The 23,491-nt window shown below is 42.8% G+C and overlaps 1 protein-coding gene across 1 annotated transcript in view; it reads right to left on the reverse strand.

Annotated features, from left to right (window-relative positions):
* LOC126298915 (protein trachealess) overlaps positions 1 to 23,491 on the reverse strand; it is a 1,138,333-nt gene that overhangs the window by 723,169 nt on the left and 391,673 nt on the right. The window contains exon 3 of the mRNA XM_049990456.1: positions 15,624 to 15,671. Within this exon, the coding sequence (XP_049846413.1) occupies positions 15,624 to 15,671 (48 nt within the window). The remainder of the gene's footprint in view (positions 1 to 15,623; positions 15,672 to 23,491) is intronic.

Genomic DNA, 23,491 nt, shown 5'->3' on the forward strand with positions numbered 1-23,491 from the left:
TCATGCCGATTATGTAAATTAATACTGTCTCGTTTATATCACAGGGAGAAACACACTGTCTAGCGCAGCGGTCTGTACGAAAGCATTGCAAGCTAAAAATGGAATGCAATTAAGAGTTTCTGAGAGAAGAATAAAAAACACGAGGATGGTTGAGAAGATGAACACAGTGTGCGGCTATGTAAATGGATGTACCTGTGGCGCAACGGAGTAATAACTTCTCTCGCAGCGGAGCTGCTCTCGTATGGCTGTCAAAGTAACTTGGTCTGACAGTTTCCACAGACGTCGCCAAGTGCTGCGAGATAAACGCGCGATACACCAAAGCAGAAATCAATGAAATTTCCTCTCCAGGACGACCAGCATACACAACTTACAATGGTTTTCATGTTAAACAAAAAGCAAATTTACTCGTGTGTAAATCAGAGGTACATTCTTACATAAAGATAATTAATCTGAGCGAGAGAGTGTGAGATCTGAGCAACTGATGTATTTATACCTACTTCATAGACGTCAGTGGATAGCTTGTACATCAACAGTATTGAGCGATTTAAAAGTTAGCCAAGAAAAGTTAACAGTTTTTTTCATTCAGCAGAAGCCACAGACGCAAATCTAGAAGGACAGGAAGTAATTTATGAAAATAATAAACAACATTTTTTTTCATTTTCGCATTATTAATGAGTACAGCGTTATAACAGTTTAGCCTCTTTGAATACAAACAGCGAGGGGAATTTTCATATAAAGACTGTAATTCTTAGTATGTTTGAGTGCAAATATGGTGGAAAATAAGAAAAAAAGGTGCCCAACAGGATTGATGATTCCATTTTTATTCACAATATTGCACCGACTGATCTAGATGTCGTCGCCAGGTGCTGCGAAAGATGGATTTAGCCGCGCTCGCTTCCAGCTCATCCGACTTTCTAGTCCGCGGCCATAAGTCGAAAACAGAAAGGGAGATTAGGGCTTAAATTCGTCAACATCGATCTAATTAGAGGCGATGGTCCTCCTCGGTAGCTGCAGGGTCAGCGTGGCAGATTGCCAAGCCAAAGGGCCCTGGATCGATCCCCGGCAGGGTCGGAGATTTTCCCCGCTCGGGGAGTGTGTGTTGTGTTGTCCTTACGTTCGTAACTGACAAGAAAATCGTCTGCAATAAACTGTCACATCGTCTTTCCATTACTGACAAGCCTAAATGTGCACGAACTGAAAGCAGATAAAATGAAATAAAAAAGATAAAGGCAGAGGCGGAGCACAGACTCAGATTGAGGAAAGTTGTGAAAGGAACTCGGCCGTGTCAGTTTCAAAAGGCGACATTTCGGCATTTCCCTTATGTGGTTCAGGGAAGTCAGAGAAAACTTCAACTGGTTGATAAGTGATGGTGAACCCGAAGGAAACAGCAACGTGAGCCAGAGATAAATAAAGTATGTATGTTTCAAAGATATTCTATCTTATGAAATCATCAAGCAATGCATCTGCAAAGCAGATCACATTCATTCACACAACATAAATAATAAGTTGAAATTTGCCACGAAAATAATTTCAAGTTGTGTTACAATTTTTATAACTAAGGTGTTAAATTACCAAAGAGAAATTGTAAATTTTTATTTGTCAACTGTTCAGTGCTCCAAATATTACATGCATGGATAGCCGAGCGCGTTAACGCTGTGCGTTCTGGATTCTAGGAGCGAACCTGCCCCGGATCGTATCCGCCTCACGGATTAACAGCGATGGCTGGTGTGCTAGCCAGCCCGGACGCGGTTATTAGGCAGTTTCCCTCGACCCACTTGGAAATTTCCGGGCTGGTACCCATGTCTAGCGTAAGATACTCGCTACACAAATATTTAGTAAACGATTTTACACTTTAACCTCAGACTTATTGTAGACACAGACGTATTCCGTCCTGTGGAGAGTGGTGGCGTCGGCCTCCAACTGTCACTGACATTGCCAAAACCAGTACAACTCCGAAAACCATACAGAAACGGAAACAGGGAGGGAAAAGAATAAGGTGAGTTCCAAGTATTAACTCAGTAAAGTTCATATTTTGGAAAGCATCGCAACAGAATAAAATTGTCAAGCATCATTAATAACAGATTAGAACGTAGACGATATACGCTCATAGTACACAGTACATATCATTATTCAGGCTCTTATTTCATTTTTGTCTGTGTAGCAAAAATATTCTCTACAGTCCTGAGAAAAGCTCAGGGTACTTGGTGTCCATGGCAAACTATAATTTCTCGCACCATCCCCCCCCCCCCCCCCATCCCCCGTATCTCCCGGCCACCTACCCGATGTCTTCCCTTTTTTCTCCTTTTATTTAATCCTCAATCATGCTTAGTCGCCGGCCGGTGTAGCCGAGCGATTCTAGGCGCTTCAGTCTGGAATCGCGCGACCGCTACTGTCGCAGGTTCGAATCCTGCCTCGGGCATGGATGTGTGTGATGTCCTTAGGTTAGTTAGGTTTAAGTAGTTCTAAGTTCTAGGGGACTGATGACCTCAGAAGTTAAGTCCCATAGTGTTCAGAGCTACTTTTTTGTCACTTTAATGAAGCTGAAGGACACTGTGTCTTCAGACAAGTCTTCGGCCTAGAATGTCAATGACTAAAGTAGAATTGCGTTCAGTGATGTGTCCTGCTTCGAACTGAGCCCCGATGAGCAGCGAAGATGTTCAGATGATTCAAATGGCTCTAAGCGCTATGGGACTTAACATCTGAGGTCATCAGTCCCCTCGAACGTAGAGGTATTTAAACCTAACTAACCTAAAGATATCACACACATCCATGCGCGAGGCAGGATTTGAACCTGCGACTGTAGCAGTCGCGCGGTTCCGGACTGAAGCGGCTAGAACCGCTCGGTCACCGCGGCCTGTAGCGAAGATGTGTCTGGAAACGCCCCGGACAGTAGTGGGATACCAACCTGATTGTCGTCCGCCATATGGTCCGACAACAAGGAGTGATACTCTGGGATACCATTTCATTTCATAGCTGGACAGCTTTAGTTGTCATCCGCGGCACCTTTACTGCACAGTGATACGTCAACGATATTGTACGCCCCGTTTTGTTGCTCTCCACTGCAAGCCGTCCTGGGCTTGCGTTATAGTATGATACCGCCTCCATACACAAGGCGAGAGTTACTACTGCCAAACCCTACCTTCGACAGCAAGATCGCCGGATCTCTCCCGATTTCAGGGCGTTTGGAGCGCTGTGAGCAGAGCGCTCCAACCGGCTCCTGGTTTTGACGAACCAACGCAGAATTTGGCACGATATCCCTCAGGAGGATATCTAACAATTCTATCAATCAGTGCCAAGCCGAATAACTGCTTGCATAAGGGCAATATGTGGACTATCGCATTATTGATTTGTTCAGTTTGTGAAGCTCTTGACTGAATCATAGAATTGTTCTGAATTTTTATCCATTTGTTTTGTCTGCACACGCTCACCGTATCTACCGATTTCCGTCTCTTTCTGATGATTCCCTCGTGGTGCGGACTTTTTTTTTCTTACAGTGAACTCATTCTTCGTTTCTTAGCTCTATTTGTATGATTGTGCTTCTTGTATTCTACGCGCTATGGTTGGAAGAATACTTTTTGGAGCCACTGTAGTTGTTATCAGAGAGCGCCGTAAGGTGGTAGTTGTTAATGCTGGCTGCTGGGCAGCGTTGCGTTCCAGGTCACGTGCTGTCCCCTGGGGTGCGCGGGATCACACGTGTGTAATGGCGGTCTTAGCCCGGCTTGCGAGCATTACGGCGCCCTGCACCAAACCACACAGCTGCTAAAAATCGCATCCGCCGCTGGGTCTCCTCCACTGCTTCTCGTTCTGGTTGTAGTGCCTGCTGTTTCGGCGTTCAAAGAAATTTTGCCTTCATCGGAAAACAATATGAGGAAACTGCTACATTTTAATGAAGCCAAAATGTACATTCGCTGGTGGTAGATGTCTACATTTGTAAGTATACTCCGTAAGTCATGTCACGGTGTGTGGCTGAGAGTACTTTTTGTACCAATGTCAGGTCCTCATTTTCCTATTCGTAGCGTGAATGACTAGCGAGAAGAACGATTGCTGGTAAGCCTCTATGTGAGTTCGAATCTCTCAAATTTGACCCTCATGGTCTTTTCGCGACATATATATGTAGGAGGAAGTAATATACTATTCTATTTCACACTTCAAGTACTGTAAGCTCTCGGAATAGCACATCGCGATACAGAAAGCCTGAGAATATGATAAAAAGTTCTGCGTCTTTAACAGAGACTGGGTCGATATCACCTATTTTTTTCTTTCTGTTGACACATGTTGCGAAGTAATTGAACTCTGTGCAAAACTTTATCTCTAGAACGTTACGTGTTCCATCAGAACAGTTTACAAGCCAACGGAATTCGTGTAAAGTTAGCGAAGAGGCCTGCTATTTTATTTTGAACAATTGTGAACTATGGTTGCAGTACATTAGGGCATCGCTGAAGATGGTCATTATAGGCCGAAACTGGTAATCTGTTGACAAAAAGTTTGTGACCATAGACATAGAGTAAAGGAAATTTAATTATGAACTAATCCGTAAACCCAAAGATGGCTGTACTTTCCTTGAACGTTATCCACGTGAAGAGCGATCCATCTATGGACAGATTAAAATGTCGATTAAATAAATGCACAGTATGGTATAGGATGGTGGGTCATAGCAAGGAGGTAGAATGATGCGTACTGGACTTGAACAACTGTTCTGCAGGCTACGTCGTGGAATGCCTTGATTCAAAATCACATTACAGTAAAACTGTATGGTGTATTCATCAAGGAAACAGTTACAACTATACATTTGATATTTGCTGCCAAGTAAATCGATGTACAGTCACAAATTGAAGCAACAGTACTTAGCTGATATATATTCTAATAACACTCGGTTTAACAATTATATTTCAATACCGATTAAATCTCAATATAGGGTGTCGTACGTAATAGGCATTCACAATCCATAATATTTCGTAAGCTGTGCAAAATATACAAACAAAGGTAAATTACTGAGTAGCAAATGCGCTTAACATTTTTATTTACCGAGACGCCAAAATAATATATATATATATATATATATATATATATATATATATATATATATATATATATATTAAAAAACTAAATAATTTTTCTTAACGGAACTCAACAGGTCATGAGGATTACCCTTGTTAATGTCTGCAGCGAAACTTCTCGCACAGGTGGGAGGACAACCTAATGTCACTGGACTTGCACGTCCACCATATTTCTTACTTTTTTTCATGATATATTTTACTGAGAACACTGAAATTTCACTTTATACCTCATTTCGATAGACCTAATTACCGATAAAGAAAATTACATCGTTTCATGTTTGCTTCAAATTAATGGCAAAGTAAAATGTTGCAGTTGTTGATCTTGTGGTAAATTACTTGCTCTTCTTACTGAATACATCGTTTAAATATTTAGAATCATGTATGAAATGCAAGACGTATCACATTTGTAGTAGGTATCCTTCCTGGTAACTGTCAAAAGTAATATTTATTTTATTAAAGCTTTTGTTATACAAATAGCGCCAAACTTTAACACAGATCTCCAATTAAAAGCACTTTCACAGATTTACACTTTGAGAGTTATCATTTCTCGGGAAAGATAACTAGGTGATGATACGTATCTAGAACGATGAACAAAAGATCCTAAAAAGGAAACCGGAGAAGCAAGTAAGGAAGGCAGATAGGAAGAAAAAGACGAAACGAAAGAAAAGTAACAATAACATAGCAGTGAACACAGTGACATTGGAACAACTCAAATCAAAAATCACTATCTTGCTCTCCTCCTCCTCCTCCCCCTCCTCCTCCTCCTCATAATGATCATCATCATCATCATCATCATCATCATCATCATCATCGCCGTAGTCTTCAGAATTGATCTGTGTCCTGAATATACACCAATGGAGGGGATGCAGTAGCTGTCATACTTAACTCATATTCAGTCGCAACGGGCTACAAATCTACATTCGGTTCAGATTGTCACCCAGACATACTGACTTACGTTTCCCTACACCACTCCATTGGAATACTGGGCTGGATCGTTGAACAAGGCCATGCCTAATTAATTTCCTCATCTACTCTTGTGCAGTTGAGCCAGTTCTTCATTTCTAATGAGTTAAATGTCGACGGTAATTTCAACTGTAATTCTGATTTCTGGTCTGTGTCATCGCAGAAATGGACTCGAGCAATGCTGTCGCCTTACTGCAGGAAGACACAGCTAATGACCTGACCTTCAACTACATACATACTCCGCAGTATGTTGTACTGAGAAATGATTGTTAAGAATAAATGCTGTATGTTGCACCGTTTCCGGGTTAATTAGCACTGAAGTTAGCCGATCAGGTTGCTGCACGCGCAAATTCAAGCTATCCGCCAAATACAAGTAGTGTCAGTTACTCTCATAGCGCAGATGATAGGGTGCGAGATTGCCCAGGCTTTGGCTCGGGTTCGATCTTTACTATAGTTACTTGTCCTATTTTCTCGTCGTTGTCTTTTTCGAACTCAGGAAACCAAAAGAAGAATACGTTTGGCGACCGCGTCTCTGGCGAGCCCCTTGAATTTGCGCACGTAATGGCCTGATTGGCTAACTTCTATGATAATTTACTCTGGAATGGCGCAACGTATCGATTTTTTTTCTGAACAATTATTTTTCAGCACGATCTACACTGCAACGCCCTTACAGACTTTCAGACAGTTTTTGATCACCCTGCATAGAGAACAAGAGGGATCATATCACACTTCCCTGGACTCTCCTAGCGACACCATAGTCTCCGATGAACATTCGTCGTCCAGTAAAACGTACTGTCTTCTATGACTTATGAAGTTTCGAGCTACTCACAAATCTGAGAATCTATTCCGAGTGCTTAGGCCTCATTGCTGATGTGGTTTCTACGTCTACATTTATACTTCGGAAGCCACCCAACGGTGTGTGGTGAAGGGCACTTAACGTGCCACTGTCATTACCTCCCTTTCCTGTTCCAGTCGCATATGGTTCGCGGGAAGAACGACTGCCGGAAAGCCCCGTGTGCGCTCGAATCTCTCTAATTTTACATTCGTGATCTCCTCGGGAGGTATAAGTAGTGGGAAGCAATATATTCGATACCTCATCCAGAAACGCACCCTCTCGGAACCTGGACAGCAAGCTCACCGCGATGCAGAGCGCCTCTCTTGCAGAGTCTGCCACTTGAGTTTGTTAACCATCTCCGTAATGCTATCACGCTTACCAAATAATCCTGTGACGAAACGCGCCGCTCTTCTTAGGATCTTCTCTATCTCCTCCGTTAACCCGATCTAGTACGGATCCCACACTGATGAGCAATACTCAAATATAGGTCGAACGAGTGTTTTGTAAGGACTCTCGCAATGAATCTCAACCTGGTACCCGCCTTACCAACAATTAATTTTATAAGATCACTCCACTTCAAATCGTTCCGCACGCCTACTCCCAGATATTTTACAGAAGTAACTGCTACCAGTGTTTGTTCCGCTATCATATAACCATACAATAAAGGATCCTTCTTACTATGTATTCGCAATACATTACATTTGTCGATGCTAAGGGTCAGTTGCCACTCCCTGCACCAGTGCCTATCCGCTGCAGTTTTTCCTGCATTTAGCTACAATTTTCTAATGCTGCAACTTCTCTGTATACTACAGCATCATCCGCGAAAAGCCGCATGGAACTTCCGACACTATCTACTAGGTCATTTATATATATTGTGAAAAGCAATGGTCCCATAACACTCCCCTGTGGCACGCCAGAGGTTACTTTAACGTCTGTAGACATCTCTCCATTGAGAACAACACGCTGTGTTCTGTTTGCTAAAAACTCTTCAATCCAGCCACACAGCTGGTCTGATATTCCGTAGGCTCTTACTTTGTTTATCAGGCGACAGTGCGGAACTGTATCGAACCTGGGAGCCTGTATCTAATATTTTCTGGGTCTCACATGATCGCTGTTTCCGGAATCCATGTTGATTCCTACAGAGTAGATTCTTGGTTTCCAGAAACGACATGATACGCGAGCTAAAAACATGTTCAAAATTCTACAACAGATCGGCGACGTCAGAAGTATAGGTCCGTGTGGGGGCGGCTCCAAATGCTGTTTCACGGCGTTCCCGCTTCATCGTGCCTGTTTAGTAGGTACACGCGGCTAGCCCAGCTAGCGGCCAAACCTTTGGCATTAGCTGCGGGGACATCAACGATTAACCCCACAGGAGACTCGCCGCCTTCATGCCTCCCCGTTCCCAGAAATCGCCGCATGTGGTCCGCGTGGCGTGCGCTTCGCAGGTGTTGTATGGAAGCGGAGAAATAAATCGGATGCGGCGCCGTGAAAGCTGGACGTGCGGCCGCAAAAGCCGGCGTGAAATATCGCGTGCTTAGGCCGGCGCCGCGCCGCGCTGGATTTATGTCGACGAAGCGTATGAAGTCCATCGGGCGCAGATAAATCAACTACGGCCTCAGACTGCCGCCCGATCGGCTACCGTTTGCTATTTAATTAGGCCTGCCCTCTGTTCACTGATGGCCCCAACTCCCAAATTACACAGGAATGCGGCAAGGATGCAAAATATTGCTGCGATCGGCTTATCGGCTCAGGAGCCATTAGTTAGCAGTCGCGCGCTGGCCCCGAAGATGGATGAGTAATGGGAGTAATAAAAATCCGATACCCAAAGGGCCGTCACAAAAATAACGGAAATGCCACGGGGAGGCCGTACGCCGCACTAAAAGCTGCTTCGCGTCTTATTGCTAGTATGGGCACAAGATTTCTGTTTAGCGTACATGTTTAACGGTACTCTGCATTCCGCTTAAACTCGTCAATCGTTTTGTCATGAAGGTCGATTTATTGCTGCGGTAGACAAATGGTCTCTGGAAAAATAATGATTGCATCGTAGTCGACGTAGTACTGTAGTGAACCATCCCCGCGTGTATAGAGCGTTGTGCGGTGCCTTGCAAGGCAAATACACAGTGTTTCAGAAATTCGGAGAGAATTAGAAAATCAAAGCGAATCAGTTGGACGCATAAAAGGCTACTGACCTGCTGGTTTTGAGAATAGATTTATGTACATATAAAATCCGGCGAGAGCTACATCGCTACTCAGTTCGTCAATGACAGCAAAATAAAAAAGAAAAAAGAAAATCAACACCATAAGAGTCCACCCACAGACTTTCACAACCATAGAAGCCTCAAAGGAAAGCGAGAGAAGTGTGGCTACAGTTAAAACACTGGGCCAGCATTCGGGAAGAATGGAGTTCAAATTGCCTCCCAGACTTCAATATTTAGGTTTAATATCACCGTTGCCAGACATACATTACGTATATGCTTCAGATAGTGGAAATGTATTGGTTTCTGTACAAGCGGTTGTGTCTCGGTATTCACCCAACAATGCACCGATAAAGTCGTGATCATTCAAACTATTAATACATAAGTTCTCTGCGAAACTTTATACTTCACTATTAGAAGACTGCCACATATTCCCAAGAACTAATTCACTCGAAAAGATTATTATACTGATATGCTTCAAAGAAATGACACGTACTTACTGTCATCAGGAGAGTTCCACCTGGTCTGGTACGACTGCTTTAGAAAAGAGGGTTATCGTTACTATGCGTTCAATAAAATGTTTTATGTTCATTGACTGTCAAACAGAATAATAGTTGTTTCTGAGAAAATAACTGGCCGAGCAGTTCTAGGCGCTACAGTCTAGAACCGCGCGACCGCTGCGGTCGCAGGTTCGAATCCTGCCTCGGCCATGGATGTGTGTGATGTCCTTAGGTTAGTTAGGTTTAAGTAGTTCTAAGTTCTAGGGGACTGGTGACCACAGCAGTTAAGTCCCATAGTGCTCAGAGCCATTTGAACCATTTTCTTTTTGGGGGGGAAAATAACGATCGCAACAGATGTAGGACATGTTGGAACGTTATTATATACTTCAGCTATGAATATTCAAATGGAACGCTAATTTTCTAGACACTCATTAACGTCAAACCAATCTGCAGAATACCTAACAATGATTCGACACTAATAGAAAGTTGCTTTACTAATAAAGCACTGCAATTGGCGCGTCTGTTTGCTCATTATAAATGAAAGGTCAAAGGATGAAAGTGTTAATCCTCAATTTAGTAAAGAACAGACTGGCTTCTTGTGTTTTAGAATGTACCACATTCGAGTAACAAGTAATTTCAGTTGTAATACTAGAAAGAGTTGTCTGCCATTTAATTTCTTTTATTTTTTACTGTATTTATGTTCTTAATTTTGAATTTAACTCGACGTATAACGAGTAATATCTCATAATTCACTCCTGTTGTTCAGCGCTTTCTCCCGACGACCACTTTAGACATCTACAGGTGCATAACGCCGTTGTGTCTCGTGGAGAAAATAACTAATTTGGTTGGTTGGCTGGTTGATTCGGGGGAGGGGACCAAACAGCGAGGTCATCGGTCTCATCAGATTAGGTAGGGATGGGGAAGAAGTCGGCCGTGCCCTTTCAAACGAACTATTCCGGCAATTGGGCGAAGCGATTTAGGGAAACCACGGAAAACGTAAATCAGGATGGCCGAGCGCGGGTTTGAACCGTCGTCCTCTGGAATGCAAGCCCAGTGTGCTAACCACTGCGTCACCTCGCTCAGTACGATTAATTTAAGTTATAATACGATACAGATGAAATTCTTACATTTACTGTACCGTCCAAGTCTTTAAACTAGTCACTTTCTACAGTCATTTAAGAAAGACAAAATTCTCACTACCGTTGCCCTGTTGTGCTTATGCAAGACATGTTAGACATTAGAAACATAGCATATACCAAATCTGCTAGTTTAGTCTGTACTACCTGCTAGTGATTATACGATCAGCTTGCCTCTGAATTTTTTTTCCCGATCAGGCACAGCTAGGCCGGCCTATGCACCTAGTGTGTAGGGTGAATCCGAACAGCACCACCAAAATTACCGAACTTTTTAAGACACATATTCTGAGTATTTTGGCATAAGACACATACGGTCTCCGTTAGATCGTTACAGATTACAGTTAATTCCGTTTGTCATCCCAATTACCTTCTTCTGTGGAAATTCCGTCACAACAGTGAAAAAGCCTGTAGTGTGACACAACCAAAACTTACAAAGCATCACTGTTGTCAACAGCAAGTACCGTGAAGGAGTGGATTAAGTTGTGTTTGCAGGCAAGACACAGAGCGCACACCGTCGACGTTTGCACTGTAATGTAGATATTTTCAATGTAATTCAGTTACAAAGATAAACAGTGGTAAGCCATCAAATGAAATGCAGTTATTCTCTAAACAACCACCGGAAACCACGAGTCCTTTGTACAAAAATATTCAGAATATATTAGTAGACGCTTGGAAATTATTCTCAATGCAAATATGCTAGACTCTACCGGAATTCGCCTCTCTCGCTAGCTTCCGGGATACACTCTAATAAATATAAATAAATAAAAACTGAAACACCGCGAAGGTGCCAAATTCTGTCAAAAAGGCGCATTAGATCGTCAAAATTCCGAGATGTTTGGAGGGTCTTACCCATAATGCTTCAACGGCCTTGCTGGCCAAGGTAGGGCTCGGCAGGCACGAAGGCAAGCAGCAGTAACTCTCGCCGTGTGCGGGCAGGCATTACTTTCCATGAAGGGTAAGCATAGGATATCGTCGACGTACCGCTGTGCTGTAAGAGAGCTGCGGATGACATCCCAAAGAGTGTTGCTGTAATGAGAAATGGCACCCCAGGCCATCACTCGTGGTTGTCGGGTCGGATGGCGGGTTGGTATCCCTCCGCTATGTGGGCGTCTCCAGACACTTCGTCACTGGTCATCTGCACTCTATTAGAAGCAGAGCTCATCGCTAAAGACAATTATACTCCAGTCACCGAGATTTCAGGCCGACGATGTGTCTGGAGACACAGTGGAATACCAACCAGACCGTCGCCCGCCATACGGCCTGACAGCCAGGAGTGGTACGATAATCCATCGCCCGCAGGCATGCCCGAAGGAACATTACATCGTAATTCGGAATAATATAGGCGCTGCAGTATTGTATTTATCCGCCGAATCCGGGCAAGCGAATTTCAAGTAAAATATCTCCCCTGTACGGGAATATACATAATGGGCGTACGAGTACAGGTTGTAGACACATAGCTGACGACATATGGAAGTTTGGGTCGGGCCGTGAATCATGCTCAGGTAGCCAAATTGTAAGGCGACCCCTCGCGATAAGCGGAAAATCCGGTTTCGAGTCCCAGTCCGATAAAAATTTTCATTGTCGTCATTCCCTTATACAGCTGATGGTTATTCATGTTCGCAACTGCAAATTCATTTAATATAATGGATAGTATTTGATTTCACGGTAGGACCCCTTTGGTTGTCATCTGTGGCACCCTTACAGCACAGTGGCACGTCGACGATATTCTACACCTCGTTTCTTGCCCTTCATTTCAAATCATCTTGCGCTTACATTTCGGCAAGACAATGCCCGCCCACACACGGCGAGAGTCTGTACTGCTTATCTCCGGGCTTACCAAACCCTACGTTGGCCAGCAAGGTCGCCGGATCTGCCCCAATTGAGAACATTTGGAGCATTATGGGCCTGAGCCCTCCAACCACCTCTAGTGATTTACGAAGTTGTGAACATTTGTTTGTCTGTACATGTACATCACATCTCCCGATTTCCGTCCCATTCGGACAATTTCTTTGTGGTGCCTCATTTCTTTGTCTTAGAGTGTCGAACACATTCTCTCCACAAGTCTTCCTTGACGACACTCGTTTCATATCACTAGTTTCCCCATATCTTTTCGATACTAACTAAAAAGATTCCCAAAACGTACAAGTTCCTCTTAGTTCATTCATGTGGAACAAAATTAAATGAGAACAGTAAATAGAGGCGATGTTAATAGGCTGGGGATTACAGAGAGGGCTCCTCGTGAGGGCGAGGTGCTGCCTTCGTTAGGGGTAGCTTGTACCGACATCCGAGCAACAATGTCGACGATTGGCGTCTTTGTTTCCTCCACAATAAGAGCACAGACTTCTGACAGCAGCGTCGCTCGGTATGTTTTATTAGATAGTGTCAGCAGCTTTGTGGCCGCCTCAAAGAAGGCTGCCGGAAGAAAAGTCGAACGGAACGGAACGGGGACAAAGGCCGGTACCGTACACCGTCTTGGCATGCGAGGCGCGCGGGTGCCATTGTAGGCCTCGCACGCGCCATAGCCGACGCGTCGCGTTGCCTTACATAATTTAGGCCATATCGCCGGCCTTCTCTGAGCACACCTCGCAACCGGAGGCGCCTCTGGGTAGCATAACATTTTCTCATCTTCGCATTTCTCGGTACAAATTCATAATCGCCTGCACTATTGCCAATATACACGAAATCCTATTTCTCTTGACTACTTTTTGCCCAGAGGGAAAATAAAAACGAAAAGTACCAATTACCGGGGGGACATTAACCAGAATGTAAAACTAAAAACACCTGCATCTTGTGAATGTAATTCCACGAACAATACGAGACTGGAATAGAAGGGAGAACCGATAGAGGTACTAAGGGTACCCTCCGCCACACACCGTCAGGTGACTTGCGGAGTATGGATGTAGATGTAGATGTAGATATTTATGTAACCAGTTTCGACGTTTCAGTACGCAATCTCTAGACCCCCTGGCAAAGGTGTACGTGGAATCTAACCCCACTTCCTGTCGAAATAGGGGCCAGTATTATGTTAATGGTATCCGTAGACTTCTAGTTTCAACAACGGGTTAGTTCATCCTCGGCGAAATATTCGTAAGCGCTCGTTGTTCCTGTTTCAGAAGCATGTATTAAGTAAACTGTATCGGCAGTCGTTCATCTGAGCTATCCGAAACTACAACTTTCATCTCCGCATAGCTTAAAACCTATCGCCAGCTCTCCCCTATCCTTCCGAGGGCAGAAATTCGTGAAGGAAGGCCAGGGCATCGCATTCTTTAACCTGTTAGGAGCTGCTTGTAGTTGCCTGGTAACAAATCGAAACAGGTGACGTAGTAGTACACTAGTTCCTTCATACATGAGAGAAGTCTGATTTGAATTCTGATCCGAACATCGTGACTGAAGTTCAAATGGTTCAAATGGCTCTCAGCACTATGGGACTTAACATCTATGTTCATCAGTCCCCTAGAACGTAGAACTACTTAAACCTAACTAACCTAAGGACATCACACAGTACCCGTGGCTGAAGTATTTAAAAACGAAAAATCAATGAAAAAAAGCGAGGTCGCTCGACTTCATCAGCGGCAAGACCCTGAGGGTAAGTTTCACCCGCCTGACTGCAGAGGTTTTCTGTCTTCGCACATTTTGGCACTTCTCTTTCGTGGATCCTGAATACTGTGTTTTAAGTGTAGCTGGTTAGTGCAGGATGTTACGTGGCATGCGTCTAGAGTCAGTACGGTGTTTATGTAATTCATGAATATGAGACACAACCCACTCCTCTTTAACTTCATCAGGGGGCCACCGCGCTTAGATCTGCGTCTGCTGGGTGGATCACCGTGACTGTGTCACGTGCGCCCAGTTCGTGAAACACTGCACAAGGGTTTAAGATCTAATCCATGACCTCGGTAAATATTTCTGCCGTTTTACTCAAGAAATTTTCCTGAAGATTCGCACTTGTGCAGTACGTCTAATTGTGTTTCCTTGTCAGTAATCTTGACCTCGAGCCTACTAAAACAGAAGAAAATGCAAACCTTTTTTATTCAATATTTTACTTACGAAAACACAAATGCGAGGGAAATGTAGAAAAGAAATCAGACACAGAATAGAAGCACTTAGCATCACCATTACAAACAATTCATAGGTAAGAGGAAATGGTTCAGGATGATAGACGGATGTGTAATGTGAAACGATACCGACTACCTTCCTGTTCCACTACAGACACACGCGATATTACATGTAATCCAAGCCAATTTTGAAAGAACTTAAAACAAGAGTCGTGATGTTAATCGGTTCTATCGACGGTTAGCAACAATTTTGGCTGTAAGTGGGGTTGCGTTCCATGTGCAAGAAAGATACGTATCTGGGTACAGGTTGGCAGAGCAACAACTATTTAAGCTACAATACTGTAATGGAAACATAAAATGAGAATTATGGCGTAGTTAACTTTAATAAACGATGAGCGTTTTAGGAACTGTAATTACTCCAAAGCTTCAGTCTGTGTCGACACACATGTTGTGCACTACGTAACTGATGTGTGTATGTGAAGACTGCCAAGTTTCACTGTTCTTCGGAGTGCACGATATAATATAGGTCCCCCCTACAACTGACTGGGTAAGTCATTTCCAATCTCTTTGGAAGGCAAGAGCAAGCATCCGATAGGACCATTCCTTCCACTGTTCAAACCAACTTCTGGGTTGGGGACAGCTGTACTGCTATACAAACTTTCAATTAGACATTCGGTATCTGCAGGAAAGTCGTAACCATTTATTCTAACTGTTCCTCTCTCTTGCCAGTATTGTTTTCATGCAGAGATCAGGCAAGAGACTTCATCTCATCTAACAACTACGGAACAGGCTGTTTCCTCAATTTCGCACATTACACTGATGAGTGTTTCGCTGCCGCACAAGCTTCACCGGTAAGAAAAATCAGAGCGATGCAGCTTCACTTACCGAGCGTTCACGGACGTGGGGTTGCTCACATCGTCTACGGAGTGTTTCCTGCAAGAGAAGCAAGTACCCACACCATTAGCAATTGGCTCATCGTGAATTTCCCGTCCGTTACCGAAATCAAAACCTAAATTGCATTAAAAGCCCTAAGGATACTTGTACAAAAAACATGTATACGTCACTAAAAAAGCTGTTACTGCTGAATAGTCATGGAATACGTTCTTTTCGTACATGCAAAGTACTGAATTAAAAATTGTGAAATATTTTTATTTGGCTCGGGAGAAATCCCTACTGTGTCCTTTCCCAGTCATACCGTGCGTCTCCCCTTTAATTCTCGTCTTATTTTGTATCATCTGAACGAGATACCTCCAACCTTTCGCGGCAGCACATGAACATATATTACAACGGGCAGGTGACACGAGACACTATGTTGCGAATATAGGCAACTGGATATGGTGTGCTAGAGCACCAGGATACAATGCATTAGTTAACAACTGTAATTCAACACACAGCAGCCGGTCGAAGTGGCCATGCGGTTCTAGGCGCTGCAGTCTGGAACCGCGAGACCGCTACGGTTCCAGCTTCGAATCCTGCCTAGGGCATGGATGTGTGTGATGTCCTTAGGTTAGTTAGGTTTAACTAGTTCTAAGTTCTAGGGGACTAATGACCTCAGAAGTTGAGTCCCATAGTGCTCAGTGCCATTTGAACACACAGCAACCTCTGGTAAAGAAACGGGCAAAATTTCGTCCCTGTATGGTTGTTAATCACAACAGACTCGTAAAGTGATAGACATATTAAACATATAACCTAGCCTGAAAATAGCTAACTAAATTGTAAAGTCACCACATAAGTTAGAAATGAAGGCATAGAAGTTAAAGGAGTGTTTATTGCTGTGACTGAGTGATACTGTTTTCACACAGATCAGCCTCTGCTTATAGATTCTAGACTGATGTAGTATTACGCAGAGAAAAATGTACCTCAAGGTAACAAAGAAGGAAGTACATCCACAGACAACCAAAATTTGCCATTTTAACAAAGTAATTTTTCGTTTCACGGATAATTTAAAGCTTCTGAGCTGAGTAACAGCCAATGAAAATAAAACAAAGTATCTCAAAGATTTTAATAGTGAATGCGGAGGCACCACATACCTTTCTACAGTCCTCTGTCCGAACGGTGACTGACGATGGTATCGATGTTATCAGTCTGTCGTTGTATGCGAGAAATTGTTGGCATGATTAATACATAGAACTTTTGAAGGTGTGGACGGTGGATAATTTTAGTCCTGTTTGAGGGAACTCATTTTGAAGCCTTACATCAGTAATCGCAGTACACGCACAGATGTAGAAATCATCATTCGAGGTAAAATTCAGTTCAGAAGCTTCGTGGGTGCGTTTCTGTAAGGATATATTTCTTGTAATGCATGAGCGACAGTATAAAATTAAAAGTGAAACCTTCTGAGTGATTCAGACCTGGCTATTTGTTGTTGTCTGTTTTTTTGTTATGGTACTTTCGTGACTCATCAACAGAATCCAAATTTTAGCACTAACTTTCTTCATATAAGTGCAAAAAGAAAACTGTGACTTAAATTTCTAACACACATGCTGAAGTGGAACACTGTAATGCTTAGAGATATTGTTTTTATTACGAAACTCAAGATATGACGTTACAGATATACGGTTTTGTCGATTAGGAGTGATTCAGTTTCATTATTAGAAAGGACGCCTTTCATACACTTGGTGAACTTTTCATTGGACTGTGCGAATAATGTGTCCTATGTGTCGCGCGGTTCCAGACTGTACCGCATAGAACCGCTCGGCCACCTCGGCCGGCGCATTCTCTTCAAATTCAAGTTATTTAGTGAATAAATTCCTTTCATAAATTATTGTAAATTCTTGTTAATTTGTGCGGTTTTGCCGTAGTCTGACTAAACCTATTATGCCCTGTGACGAGGCTGTGCAGTTGCTCTGTGCAAGCAAGCCACCTTAATAACAGGAACTACTTTCGGTTGTAGGGGGTTACCTTCCTTCCATGTTTATGCTGGACTCCAAAGGCATTTATAATTTCTTAAGTGCTGCAGAGAGCTGGAATAGGCAGTTGCACAAAGATAGAGCGTGTTATTTCCCCAACTACAATCAATTCGGAGCGAGTACTCGATTTCTAATTATCGCGCTGCTGACGGGACAAGAAACTGATAAAAAGTGTTGACTACGAGCTCTCGAATACAAGAGGCGCTGCAGAGACTAGTAGCTGAGAGCAAAAACGAAAAGGAAGGCGTGGGAGTGCGGGCCCACCCAGCGAAGGGTCACGCGAGCATGAGTGTGCGCTCTCAGCTGTGCACTCCGCGCTCTGCACCACACCTGCTCTCAGACTTATCGATCCACAGCCCGTCAGCTACGAGCAATCACAAAAAGTCCAACCAAACCATCTACGGCTCACCTGTTAACCTATGAAGAAATTTATCAATGATATTTTGAGGAAGTCGAAGCTCTTTTGGGAAAGGTCACTGAAGAAAAAACCGCAACCAGCAACACCTTTTTTTTAGTGAATGATTAATTTCACCGCCATCTTCACGCGGCAGAAAGGATCTCTCGTAGAAATTCCACATATTTATCTTATAGTAAAGCAAAATATTCGTAATTTTCTAAGTTACTAAAGTTTTTCCACATTATATGTAAGATGCGTAACTTTTACTTACTTGAGGAGAAGTTTTACTTTATACAATACAACATCGAGGTCTGCTTCATTGATACATGACAAGCTTAACCATGGAGTAGACTAAGGATAAAAATGGTGGACACTAATGTTTACGTTCACTATGTTTGCGTCTGACTTCGGATACAAGAAAACTCGGTTCGAAAGAAAAGAGATCCATAGCTAAGTAAACATTATGTGTTATTTAGAAAGATTTGAAGCTTTCGTAGGCAACTTTTTACTTTCACCTGGATAAGTTTCGGTACTGTTTTTCCATCTAGCTAAGACGTAGCAATCGCACATAGGTAAAAGCTATAACTTTCGTTCAAAGGCACGATAAACTTTTAGGAGAACTTAGAATGCATATCCAGAAATTTGGTATACTCGTATGTCAAATATTTAGCTCTTATTATGCACATGCATATAAGGGTCTCTCTATATTGCGAGCTCGGTGTTCAAAAACGTCGCAAAACATCCACATCTATATCTGCTTGACCATTCAGCAATTCACACTTAAGGGCATGGCAGAGGGTTCCTCGAACAACCTTCAGATTATTTATCTACCATTCCACTCTCTAACAGTGCGTGGGAAAAAAGAGCAGGTAATTCTTTCTGTACGAGCTCTGATTTCTCTGATTTTATTGAGATGATCATTCCTCGCAACGTAAGCTGATGACAATAAAATATTTTCCCATTCAGAGCAGAAAGTTGGTCACTGAAATTTCGTAAAAAGATGTTGCCGCAACGCAAAATGCCTTTGTTTTAGTGATTGCCACCCCAACTCGCTTATCACATCCGTGACTCATTCCCCAGTTTCTCGACAAGCAAAACGCGCTGCCCTTATTTGAACTTCTGCGATGTCAGTCCTATTTGGTGAGGATGCCATACCGCCCAGTAGCACACCAGCAGAGGACGAACAAGCATCGTGTAGGCAACCACATTAATAGACCTGCTGCATCTTTTTAGTGTTCTGCCAATAAAACGTAGTCTCTGGCATGACTTTCACATCAACATTAGGAAATGTGATCATTCAAATTCCAGTTGTTCGTATTTGTGATTTCTAGGTATTTAGTGGAATTTCCAGGTTTTAAATTTGTGTAATTTATCATCTAACTAACATTTAACAGATTTCACTTCGTACTCATGTGGATGACCTCAAACGTTTCCTTATTGAGGATAATTGCCACTTTTCACACCATACAGATGTCGATTCCAAGTCATATTGCAATCGGATTTGATCTTCTGATGACCTTACTAAACGGTAAATGACAGCATCATCTGCAAACAATCTTATGAGGGGTGCTCAAATTGTCTCCTATGTCGTTCATATAGATTAGTAACTGCAGATGACTTAGAACGCTTCCTTCAGGAAGGCCAGTTATCACTTTTGCTTCATTCGATGATTTTCCGGCAATTACTACGTACTGTGACCTTTCTGACGGGAAATAATGAATCCAGTCACACAACTGAAGCGTATTGCATAGCCATGCAGTATGATTAAAAGTCTCTTGTGACGAGTGGTGTCAAAATCATGGTGCAGTAAGCTTCTGTGCAACACGAGGCAACCAATCACTACACAGAATGTCCGATTAACTGACTATTTTTGTAGCCGCGCGGGATTATCCGAGCGGTCTGGGGCGCTGCAGTCATGGACTGTGCGGCTGATCCCGGCGGAGGTTCGAGTCCTCCTTCGGGCATGGGTGTGTGTGTTTGTCCTTAGGATAATTTAGGTTAAGTATTGTGTAAACTTAGGGACTGATGACCTTAGATGTTAAGTCCCATAAGATTTCACACACATCTGAACATTTTTGAATTATTTTTGTAAACATCAAAGCACGGTTTTGTTGGCACACAACCAGAGTAAAAAAGTTGTATCATGTAGTGTGTGGTCAGCAGCCTGATCTCCATTTTCTCCCATACAATCTGGAAGCTGCTTCTTCTGCAATTGAGTCATGGATTGTTCTCAAAATTACTGTTAAACATTCCTCACTCTACGACCTTGTCCCATTTAACAGTAAATTCGCTGACATGAGAGCGTGTATAGCTACCAGACCGTGAACAAGCTGTAGGTGTCTGAGCCTGTGCCCGAGGTCGCCATATCACGACGAGGCATTCGTGTTCGAACCCGTGACAGGCTGATCGTATTCCGGTGCTAAAGGGGGACTGACGAACAGAGCGGTGGTGGCGCAAAGATCCTGAGAACCAGACTGAATACAATTTTCACCATTATGTGATGTTGCACATTCATCAAAATTATGGACTCACAGTTAGGAGCAGCCATTGTCAAAATCCCGGCCCGATATTTTCGAAGTAGGTTTGCCTGCATTTCCCTACAACCTTGGGCGAATTCCACAGAGGTCCCCAGGTGTAGCTCGTGTCAGATCCTTTCCATAACTCTTGTCCAACAGAACAATGCCCTGTCTTTGATGTCGATGTCGATAAGATGTTAAATTCTGCCCATCCTTTCCCCTCTCAAATCTCTCTGCACTTTCGTACAGAGTAGGATGTCTTGGAGACTCTAAAAGGTAAAGTATCAGCCAGATACAGACGTTAAATTTGTCAGCCATGTTGTTCTGTATCAAGAGGAGAAAACTTAGATTCCAGTACCTTTTCATACATTTCCATTATCTGTAACAGAAACACAACGTTGCACTTCAGAAGCAGTCATAGAAGTGATCTACAGTAACCCTTAAGACACATTAATATCCCTCAGAAAAGTTGCCGAAGTGTGCGAGTTGCGATGGCAAATCAGGGTTTCTGCACTATCCCCTATATCTGCTAGTTGACAATGGCACACAAATTAGTTTTGAAGCGTAAAATCCTTTATGAGACATTGGTCTAAAAAAGATAAATAAGACTCTCTGGTACACGTGTAGCAATTGCCAGGTACTACGAGTAAAATTTGTAATTCTGTTTTCGTAAGAGCAGTACATTGTTAAACATCCGTGAGGTCAGTAGCAAATTTGAATTCCTGGCAAACGAGGAAGAACTCAACAAGGTGTTAGTAACCATGTCACTTCTCGATTTTTCTTGGCACAGTTGCAGACAGTCATTTGGTGTTGCCTTATTCAGATGGATGTAAACGAACTTGCGTATCCTGGCACCTGTGCCAGTAGGCAGTGACGCCAGGCAGTGCCAGGAAGACAGCTGTGAGTAAGACATCTAAACTTGTTTCGAATTCGATACGTGCGTGTGAACACAGCTCTCGCAGTTGCCCTGCATCTGATATGAGGAGGCAAGTACTTAACACTGTCTCAGTCTCCGGTGTTCCGTGTCCTGCCGTTGTCTACCTGTGTGTCGGTGACGTAAATTATAAGGCTGCGCAGACCTTCTGTGGCATACACTTACATCCAGTAGGGCACAAACGGTCAGTCAATTAGTTTAGACTCAAAATACTGAACTATATGATATCATGTAGGTCGCGTGGTGTCCCTTAAATAATCGAATCGAATACTGAAGTTTCTAGGGAAGTAGTTTTCGAAACCAATATTCAGATATGAAATATATAATTGGAAAAGCGACTCATAACATTAAATACAACATGGAAGATGCCTCTGTGTAAACTATACATATTTCTTATTATTAAAAAGACAAATTAGATTGTTCAACAGCAGATACAACATTAAAAATATCTTACCACCTTCTTAAACTGATGTTGTCCTTGTATTACTGAATGCTCTGTCCTACAGGGGTATCAGTGCCACTAGGCTCTGTGAACGCACATTTCACATGTTTAGTGGCCCTTTTGCAGTGCCTTGCTGTTTTGCGACAAATACTTAGCAAATTTTGTAGGTCAAACACAACAAAGAACGTGATTGGTTGTACGACCAGTGACATACGTTTGTCACTAGGAGCTGACACAAAACGTCTCTTAAAGGATTGTGTGCATATTCAGATCCAATTCCTCATCGGGGCATTGCTTTAACTCCTTCACGGGGAAAGCTCAGCGGGATAACACTTTATGGTACACACACAACCAAATTCGGTATGGCTGGTACTGAGTAAACTTTAGGAATGTGGTAAATTGTCATCACCTCTTTCTATCACACAATATTTGACTGTGAAAATCGTAGATAAGTAAAAGAGAAGTGAACTAAGTATTGTTATCAGATATAAACAATCATGTCAAGTTTTGTGCTGGAATAAACATTTCGCAATATGTGAGCTAGGAATAATGGATCTCTAAACGTGGAGGATATCGATTGCGTAACGTAGTTTAAGTTCTTCATTTAATACTGAGAAACGCGTGACTGTGCGCCAGGTATGAGGAAGGAGTTCTTTTTGAGCCTGTGATATATGTGGTTTAGGGAATGATCTAAATCTTTCAGAACCATTGGCTGGAATCATACTCTCGTCTCCACTGATATTCCGTTAGTCTTGTTGACAGAAATTCATCTCTAGTAGGGGTAATGTTTCACCTCAAATACAGAATATTTGTCCCTAAGTCCACAGCTCGTGATCGTGCGGTAGCGTTCTCGCTTCCCACGCCCGGGTTCCCGGGTTCGATTCCCGGCGGGTCAGGGATTTTCTCTGCCTTGTGATGACTGGGTATTGTGTGATGTTATTAGGTTAGTTAGGTTTAAGTAGTTCTAAGTTCTAGGGGACTGATGACCACAGATGTTAAGTCCCATAGTGCTCAGAGCCATTTGAACCATTTTTTTACTGTCCCTAATAAAGACAAATGTGCAAGACTGAATTCTCTATCTGAGTGGAATGTCCCATTCCGAATCCATTACGAATCAGCAGACAATGAACGATACTGGAAACAAGGTTCGTTAGATTTTTATAATCATCAATTGCAATGAAGTACTTAAAGAACTTTAGCAGTTCTAAAATTTTTCTAACCAACTGCATATTTGGGACGATGAATATGGGTAATTGATGCACATTCATATCTGCAGCGTAATATAGAATCAAAAGGACAAGTCACTTTCCGTCGATACTGAGAGTAGTATATATAGGTATATGGTAGATGCTAGACATATAAAGGACTGAGGACAAAAACTATTAAAATATTGTCTTCTAGCGCGCGCGCACTCACTCACTCACACACACACACACACACACACACACACACACACACACACACACACACACACACAAAGAGAGAGAGAGAGAGAGAGGGGCGTTCCACAGTCTCGGTGCATCAACAGGTCAAATTAATAACATCATTACTTACC

The sequence above is a fragment of the Schistocerca gregaria genome, chromosome X, assembly GCF_023897955.1.
Source record: "Schistocerca gregaria isolate iqSchGreg1 chromosome X, iqSchGreg1.2, whole genome shotgun sequence".
NCBI lineage: Eukaryota > Metazoa > Arthropoda > Insecta > Orthoptera > Acrididae > Schistocerca > Schistocerca gregaria.